Consider the following 10,039-nt stretch of genomic DNA (forward strand, 5'->3'; position numbering starts at 1 on the left):
AAAGCAGTCAATCCAACACAGTCAAGAATAACTTAAAGAGGTTGCCACTGTTTAGTAAACTGTGGACTAGCTTTGGCTCTTCCTGCTGACTTGAATGGTGATGCTTCCCGTTTGTCAGTCGATGGCCTTTCATTTTTAACCAGAAATGTGCAAGCTGCTTTTCTGGTGTTCACTGAAGTTTTCCGTGTCTTTTTCCCGTGTCACTTGAAATGTTTCCGTTTTGAATCATTGTTACCAAAGGCGAGACACGTGAGGAAAAAATAAACGATCAGTTGTGGGATACCATTCATTGCTGAACTTTCTATCGTCCATTACTGGAAATGAAATGAAATTACAGGTTGATATGTCGTGATCTGAATAAAGTTTACACACACTTTTGGTCCGTGAATTAGATCTCGCTCGGGACGCGCGCTGTCTGTGGATGTTTGGCCAAGACCGGTTCAACATACTTTATGTTCCATCCTTTGCCAATCACTGCTATTTCGAGAGTGAATCCCGCATAAGTATGCGGATGTCATTCCCGAAACTTTGCAGAGTGTAGCATAGCCTATGTGTCCGAAAACCGAACGTTTCATACAAAATCTGAATGGATTAAGTTTATACCCGAGAACCGTTTGTCAGTTGATGGCCTTTCATTTTTAACCAGAAATGTGCATGGTGCTTTTCTCATGTTCACTGAAGTTTTCTGTCTTTTTCCCATGTCACTTGAAATGTTTCCATTTTTAATTGATGTTACCAAAGGCGAGACACGTGAGGAAAATATAAACGATCAGTTGTGGGACTATATTCTCTCATAAATCGCATACATTAATTGCTGAAATTTCTACCGTCCGTTACTGGAAATTAAATTAAATTACTGGATGATATGTCCCGATCTCAATAAAGTTTACACACACTTTTGGTCCGTGAATTAGATCTCGCTCGGGACGTGCGCTGTCTGTGGAGGTTTGGTCAGGACCGGTTCCAGAATTAAATCAACATATTTTATGTTCCGTCCATTGCCAATCACTGCTATTTCGAGAGTGAATCCCGCATAAATATGCGGATGTCATTCCCGAAACTTTGCAGGGTGTAGCCTATGTGTCCGAAAAACAAAAGTTTCAAATAAATTCTGAATGGATTATACCCTAGAAAGTGCGCAAAGCGCGCTCCCTTTAACACTAAAAAGCGTCACTCATCTTTGTTCATTGCGATCTTACAAAGTTCCGTTATAATCAATGAAGCTCTAAACTGCACAATGAATCTCTTATTTACATCGCGTCTGCACTTAGTCATGAGATGATTCACAAGTGTGCAAAACTGCACTTAAAAACTGCGGCGCTTTCAGCGGTGAGTGAATTCTGGCAAAACGTTTCTGATTGGCCATTGCGTTTAAGAAATCAACAGATATGTCTGTGATTGGTTACATTGCTCAACGCTGCAGAAACACGTTGAGGGTATTTAGCGCTTGGCTAAGCGCTCCAATTGCAGCGGGGCCGACATCAGGGATTCCATGACTAACAATTTGCCTAATTAAACTTGCCCCCCCTAATGTCGCCCATGATTAGCACTTACAGTGGATTTACCCACAATTAGGGTGTGGTCACAATTATTGTTGCTGCGAAATTTTGTGGGCAAAGTAATTTCAACAGGAATCCACACGATCGGCTCAATTTCGCTCTTAGACAACAGACAATAGACACTTTTTTGCCAGCAAAATTTTGTAAAATGTGACCAGACCTTTACTCAGTTGAAGGGGTCAAAATGGGATCTTTCAAATAAAATAAAAGCTCAGTGCACTATGAAGCTTTTAAATAAAAGCTCAATGTACTATGCAGAAATATTCCTTCACAATGCAAATTTATGCTAACCAAACAGCAAAACAAGTAATTTAGAAACTGTCATCAGCATACAACCACCCATGTTGACATATCAATGCCTATTCAATATTCAACAACTTGGCCTGTTGAATGAAAGTCTGAACTATACTGGCACACAGAGGTTACCTAAACATAACACATATCATTTACATACAGAAGTCTTAAAGGTACAGCAGCAACAGCTTGTCGGGTCAGAAATGGTCACGAGAAACTAAATCACTGTTTTTGCTACAAGAAAACCTACAAGTTACAATATAGATGGACTTTAGCATGGAAAAAATAATAAAATGCTACAAAAGTATGTAAATGAAAAAAAAAAGTTTTCTGTGTGCATGTGCACTGGTGACTCTTACCAGGCAGGTCTGAGAAGAGCAGTATGCACTCGTTGAAGCCGTTGGCCAGCAGGCGGTCCCTCAGCTGCTGTAGAATAGCTACACCGATGCAGAAGGGGAAAGAGGAGTTTCCCAAAAGCAGAGTGTCCCACAGGTGGAAGATCTTGTGCAGGGGGAACACATCTGCAGAGGAAATGGGACAAGAAATGACTTATTACGAGTGTATTTTGCAGTCTTTGCACTCTAACAGCTGCGCATTAATATGGTCAACAGGCCTTCTGTATCATGGCTGTTGCTATATTGTGTAATTTCTGATTTCAGCTTCTAGAACTGGAACGATCCACATTTATAAAAAATAAATAACTTATTTACTGTTGTGTGACCATCGAAGGATAGCATAGCATCTTGAAATAATATCATTTTTTATTAAATTACACAAGTATAGTTTCACATTATTAATATTATTTCTGCTATAAGAACAACAACAACAATAATAAAAATAATTTGTACATTATTATTAATAACAATTTGTTGCTAATGTAATAATAATAATAATATACAAATTACTACTGTTTTTATCATTATTATTAGGGATGCACCGATGTATCGGCCACCGATATTAATCGGCTGATTTTTGATTATTTTAAAGCCATCTGCATATCGGAAATAGCATGAAAAGGGCAGATACCGAAGGTTTATTAATTAACTGCATGGAGACAGCGAGTTGCATGTCTGTTGCATAATCCAAGGTTTTTCTCTGTGCAAAATAATTAAATACCTGCCAAAACAAAATAAAATCAGTTTGTCAGACGGCATAGTACGGCCATATGCAAACGTGATGCTGACGCATCCAACTAGTGAAATGCCCGCTCTCAGCTGTGAACTCATCATAGGTAAGTCGCAATGGCAATGCACCGGCGTTAAGAGTTTATCCGAGGATATGTCATGAACTGCCAAGCATTAGGCCCATATTTAAGTGAAAATGAATGGCAGGTAATATGCAGCTTTTTGTTTGAAACCAGTGTAGAACACGGATTCACACAAAGTCACATCACGCACCTGCAGCGTCTCTGTGAACGGAGAAAACAGAATAAAACTATATAGGATACCTAAAAAGGAATATACAGGTCTATACACAAAATATATTTCACTTAAATCATTAACAGATAACGAAATAAACTGTGCTGAGTTTCGGATAATTGTAACGCGCTCCGAAGTTCACAGAAAAAAAACGAGACGGCAGAAAGCGGTTTTCTTTATTTTACAAAAGCTTTATAGTTTTGAATGATGTTTTGCTTCTATTTGTATGACAAACCAGCGTTGGTATGACCATAAATTACGGTTGGTATGACCATAAATTACGGAGTAACAGTTGGGAAAACAATGCAGTGATCGCGTTGGTGCCTCACACGCACATACAAATTTTTTTGCTAATTTGACATTGCAGCCTGTTCATTATAAAAATAAAATACAGTTAAAGAAACATCAAAAGTTACACTGCTCAATTTAAATAGTCCGTAGTACAGTCTGTGCCGTTCAGTGTGACCAGCGCCTCACTGTCATTATTTTAGCCTGCATTATTTCTGAATGTAATAATAAAATGCAATGTACAGTCTACTAATTTAGGCTTTTTTTTTTGCTCTCAAAATTAACGCTTATAGGAGTAGCGTTTTTTTTATTTTTTATCCATGCTGAAACATTTTTAAATATTTTGAAAAAAATTCTTTAATGTTTTTATTGCGTTTTATTGAGTTTTTTCTTTTATTTAATACATTTGGTCTTTGGTAAATCTAGAAAAGATGATGCTGTATTGGCTATGACTTTGAGAGATCATTCAAGACTCTCTTCATGATTTTTTAAAAATTATTTTGTATAAATAACAATTTAACAATAAATTTACTGTAAATTAAATGCTGTAATTTGTTGTTATTATTATTATTATTATTATTATTATTATTATTGGCAAAAGAAAAAGCAAAAAAAAATAACGTTATTAACCGGTATGTTTTCTACTCAAACCGGTTTCACAGAGGAACGCAGGAACAGAAACGTTCAAATACCGATTCTGCTCGGAGTGAACCAAGCCCTGCTTTATGCAATTGACCAATATCGGTATCGGCCAATAGTTGTTTGTTAAAATCGGTATCGTATCGGCCAAAAGAATCCTATTGGTGCATCCCTAATTATTATTATTATTTTTTTTATTATTATTATTGTGTGTTTTACCATAATATACAACACATTACAGAATGTATGATTAAACAATGCACAATTAGTCAATCAGTGCTTATTGTTTTGGAAATGCAAAAAGAACAAATCTGACGCATTTATCATCATCAAAGGTGTAATCAGAACAATTCAACATCCCAAACTAAGTGCCATAAATTAATACAGTGCAAATCACTATAATTACTGCCAAGGTTATATGTCCTTCTATAATTTTACAGTGTTTTTGCAACCTTAATTTGAAGATGTTTTATTCCACAAGGCTGAACAAAAGGCCAGTCAACTTCAGGAGAAAAAGGGACAGTAGCACTTCATAATAAGGTCCTATTTGTTATTATTCTTTAGTGCATTAGGTATAATCCATCCAGAAAATAATTATGAAAATTAGCAAACGCCCAATCTTGCCAATGAGTCGCTGATACTTACGTGTGAACATTGTAAGGAACCACGGGATCGCATACAGCTGAAAGAAACAGAAAGAAAGAACATTCATTCTTGCACAAAAGCCATTTTTACATGAGCAGCAATGTGGCTAATATGAATAAACAGCACGGGCCCTTTTATAATTCCCAATAAAACACCTCAGTGAATGTTAAATTCATCAGAGGAAACCTGTATTTGTAATTCATGCCTTTGCTTCACAGCCCTCTGAGAAACGAGAGGACGTGTGTGGGAGTGTAATGAACAGCCAACATCCCCGCGTCTCTCTGCCGTCTCCCTCCAGCACCTGTTCCAACACTGCCTCTCTTCCCATGGTTCTGCTCGGTTGCGGTTGGGTAGGATGTATAATCCATTTCAGCAGTTGATTGGTGGCTCGGCCTCAGAGGGGTTTAGGGAGAAATGAGAGGACGAGCGCGAGACAGGCTTCGGTCTAGCCAAATCAGCTCCCTGCTGGGAAGAGCTCCATCTCCGACTGAGACAGACTGACCGCTGCTAAACATGACAGCACGGCTGCGGAGGAGTCGAAATTAGAGGCAACGAGGAGCTGTGCGTGATGGGACGAGGTCCAATGACATCCTGACACCCAATATAGATGGTGTCAGAAACAATATACACTAACGTTCAAAAGGTTTGGAGTCGGTATGATTTTTTTATGTTTTTGAAAGTCTCTTATGCTCACCAAGGCTGCATTTATTTGATCAAAAATATTGATGCTATATTGTGAAATATTATCACAATTTATGTTTTCACTTTAATTAGGGGTGGGTGATATGACCAAAATCTTATATCACGATATGAGTAATTTTATTTCACAGTAACGATATATATATCACGATATACACCGCATGCATAATTATACACGTTAACTGCAAAAGTATTAAGAATTAATCTGAAGAATTAGATGTAAAACCATCAGGAAACATTTAGTCTCCAGCACCACCATTTTCCAGAACGACAACTTTCCTGGAGTCTCCAGGGCGTCAGGTTCTCAGAGACTTTGCTTGGGTAAAAAATCCTAAAAAAAAATTACCCTCACTTAATAAGAATAACATGCTGAAGTGTTGTGAAATACATTAAGACTATTTTTTTTATAGGCTTTATGGACAGATAAGTTGTGAGTGACTCTTGAAGGACCAGCACCACATCCTCTTGAACCACTGTTTGAAGAATTTATCTTCAAGAGTCTGGTAGTAAATTTCAGGAGTTCAATATTATTCCATCTCCTATACTGAAAAGTCTGTCTTGCAGGATTGACTAAAAATTAGCTCCTAAAACTTACTGCCAGACTCTTGAAGATAAAAACTTAAGCTCACCGAAGACAAGAAACTAATTACAAGCAATAGGAAAAAAATACAGTTGAACAATGTATGTAGCATTTCTTATTTATTTATTCTAAGTAATAAAATGTAGGCCTACACAAACACTGTATATTCTTCACTGTGATTTAGGCAAGAGAAGTGAGAGATTTTCTCTATTTTGTTGTTTGATTAACATGAACGACAGACTGCAGGAATATTAGACTGCTGTCACTTTAAGAGCTGCCCAAAAATCACTTGTTTTTAAACTGCAATGCTTAAAAACACGTGCAAACGATAAGTTTTCATGACCACGTAGCACAGTAACGTCACGTGAGCGTGTAACCACGATAGAGACGATAATCCAAAATCTCAACTGGTTCACAAAGATCTACCGTTTGATTGTGTCTACCGGCCCTAATTTTAATATATTTTAAAATGCAATTTATTCCTGTGATGCAAAGCTGAATTTTCTGCATCGTTACTCCAGTCTTAAGTGTCACATGATCCTTCAGAAATCATTCTAGTATACTGACTTGCTTATCAATCAACTGTTTAAATATTAATGATCAATGTTTAAAACAGTTGTGCTGCTTAATATTTTTGTGAAACCATTATAATTTTTTACTAAATAGAAATGTTCAAAATAACAGCATTTGTAATCTTTTGAAATCTTTTGTAACATTATAAATGTCAATTTTACTTTTTTTAACGCGTCCTTGCTGGAGTATTAATTTATTTAAAAAAATCTTACTGACCCCAAACTGCCATTAATGTCCTTCTAAAGTAACAGAACGTCACCCTCGATTGCATCATAACAAATATTACCCAATTAGGTCCGAAATTACACGTTTGCCATTTTGTCCAAGCAATTCAATGAATGCTTTGAAAGAAAATCAAAATAAAAACGGTTAGTTTTGGCCTATCCAACATTATCAGAATACCAACATGAAGCAGGACACAAAACTAGGTCACTTTCCTGCGAATTTCAGGCCTTGTGCTGCCAAATATAATAGCACTCATGCAGACTTTACTGAACTGAGCCAAATCCTCGACTAACATCAGCCAAGATGTATTCATGCCTCAAAGACAGTTTGATAATAACAAGATAAGTCAAGTCAAGATCAAATATTATTCCAACTACAGTGAAAATTAAAATGACAACTGTGGGACCAAACGGCCATCAAGCAAACAGTGCCAAAGCATCTGGTGATGCACAAAAAGAATCTAGATTTCCAGAGGAAAATGTGAACGGGGTGTTTTGGGTGGTTGCTAGGGCATGACCAGATGGTTGCTAGGGTGTTCTGGCCCATGTTAACAAGGTCCACCATGTTTCAGAGAAAAACATCAAATTCTACGAACGCGGCCCCTTTAAAAGAGCGCAAGGTGACTTTCTGACAAGAAAACAAACACTTCCAGATCAAATGTATTGGGAATCATGGCAGGGTTAAGCGTATATAATGGTCTTCTCAGAGACTCCAGTTCAGCAGTGGTTACATCCTCTCATGACGAGTCTTCTTTTGATTCATGCGGTCGAACCATAACAGCAGCTGTGCAGGGGCTGAACTGAACGCCGGTTCTCTCCTCCTGCATCAAAGACCAATTCCGTGTTGATTCCCACAACTCATCATTTATTTGGACCCTCAATCGCAGAGCTGTGGGTGGATTTGTCTGTGGAGGTCACCTATCCATCAGTGTAGAGAGACATCATCTTGGCTTTTGAAAAAATAAAGAGGGAGCGTTTGTGAATCAAAGAATGTTCCGGTGTGTGCGTGCTCGAGGAAAACTTGGCCAGCGATCAAATCTCAGGGTCAGCCGCGTGTGTGAGCGCCCTATCAATGACACGAGCCACAGTAGATCGGACGTGTGACAGGACTTGAATGCATAGATGTGCTCAATCACTCTAGAGAGGATCTGCTGTCAAAAACAAGCCACTATATACGCAATCTAAAGCATTTTATCTTCTACATTTACATTTATTCATTTTTAAACATTCTAGTAGGAGTCAATAATATGAATACCAACTCAGAATTGAGTGTACTAACTACCCTTTTAGTGAATATCAAATAAGTTAAATGTAAAAAAGGGTGAAATAAAGAAATAAATAAATAATTAAAACTAAAGTGAAACCAGAAAAAAAACCTAAACAAATCAAATTAACAAATGTAATAACTCATTACTGAAGTAAATATTAATCATTATAAACAATATTTAATTACATTAAATTCAGGGTTTCTGCAAGTTTTATCAAGGTAAATTTAAGACTTTTTAAGACCAATTAAAGATAATTTGAGAAATAAATTAAAGGGAAAACAATACGTGAATATGTTTTCTAAATGTAAATTGTATTAGCAGCACTTCAAAGTTTAAAAATTGACAAGTTTCAAACAATCTCCATTACTTTTTAATTCATTTTACACACACACACACACACACACACACACACACACACACACACACACACACACAAAAGAGGGAGAAAAAGATTCCTTAACTAGAATATTAAAATAACTTTGCTTAACTTAACTAAACTTTGCAAATAGCTTACATTTAAGACTGTTTAAGGCCCTAATTTGTGGAAGGTAAAAGTTGAAAAGGTAAAACTTTTTAAGACCGGCAGATATAATACAATTTTATTATTATTAAATAGTATTAATTTAATAGTAATCATTTAAGTAAAATTTTAATTATAATAAAATATCATTAATACTGTTATAACATTAATTATAATAAAATAATTACAGTATAATAATTATTTAATTAGACTATTATATATTATATTTTTTATTAATATATATATAAAAAGTAATATATAAATATAATATAACATTATAACTAAATTCTATATATTATATAAAAATATATAAATATAATATAGCAATTATTATTGCCATTATTATTATTATATTCTATTATCTAAATAAAAAATAACCTCACTCATTGGTGTTTGCTAAGTGCAAGGGTCATTGTTATTATAGTTCATATATAGTATTGTGGATTTGAAGAAATTCCTTGGCTCTTGAATACAACAAAAGGTTAATACTGAGTAACACATTGCTCAATTACATTTTAGACACAATATTTCCCATTACTTTTTTGTTCTGCCAATGGAAACACTTTTAGGAGTAAACTAGCATACAGACGGCTCTCAAAGCTAACAGGAATGGACTAAAAGCCACAAAAATAAAATATTGATTTCATGGGGCATGTAACAAAGTAAACATCAAGCCAATTCTGATTTGATTTTGATGTGATCACATGTGTTTTTGAAGTATTTACACTTACATCTAGAGATGCACCGACTGCAATTTTCTTGGCTGATTCCGATTTCCGATTTTTTTGGAAGTGTGACCTGCCGATACCGATTTTTGCCAATTCTGATTTTCTTTCTAAGAACTATAATTGACAGCATATACAAACAAAAATCTATGCAAATTTCAATGCAAAAATTATTTACATAATAAAATAAATTATTAAACATTACAATTCCCCCAATCTGGACTAAGTTATAGATTTTCTCTCACTTAAACAACTCTTAAAATAAAGTGCTCTGTGACTGGAAAGAGGAAGAAATAGTTCACTTAAAATTAGTTGCTGTATGTAACAAAACAGATGTCATTTCCCACTATGTTTATAAATGGTAATTTTTTTGTTACTTTGTTTCAATTAATTCAGTTAGAATAATAAGAAACTATTGTTGTTACCATTCAAATTAAATTAGTATTAACAAACTGTATCTTTCCGCTGCTGAGGAAACAGAAGCTGCATCTGAAGTGGCATTAGATACATTTACACAGACAGGTTGATGAAGCTGAGGTGCCATAAATGCATTTACACTGCAAAATTTCAAATGCATAAATAATTTTATAAGATTAATGTTTTACAT

The 10,039-nt window shown here is 35.5% G+C and overlaps 1 protein-coding gene across 3 annotated transcripts in view; it reads right to left on the bottom strand.

The window, feature by feature from the left end:
* Nucleotides 1-10,039, bottom strand: part of LOC107675790 (TBC domain-containing protein kinase-like protein) — a 57,823-nt gene that overhangs the window by 30,605 nt on the left and 17,179 nt on the right. For all 3 annotated transcript variants that reach the window (XM_016470254.1, XM_016470262.1, XM_016470269.1), the window contains exons 21-22: nucleotides 4,844-4,880; nucleotides 2,213-2,374 (exon numbers count right to left, since the gene is read on the bottom strand). In XM_016470254.1, coding sequence (XP_016325740.1) covers nucleotides 2,213-2,374; nucleotides 4,844-4,880 — 199 coding nt within the window. The remainder of the gene's footprint in view (nucleotides 1-2,212; nucleotides 2,375-4,843; nucleotides 4,881-10,039) is intronic.

This window comes from Sinocyclocheilus anshuiensis, unplaced genomic scaffold (genome assembly GCF_001515605.1).
Source record: "Sinocyclocheilus anshuiensis isolate Anshui unplaced genomic scaffold, SAMN03320099.WGS_v1.1 scaffold469, whole genome shotgun sequence".
NCBI classification, from domain to species: Eukaryota; Metazoa; Chordata; class Actinopteri; order Cypriniformes; family Cyprinidae; genus Sinocyclocheilus; species Sinocyclocheilus anshuiensis.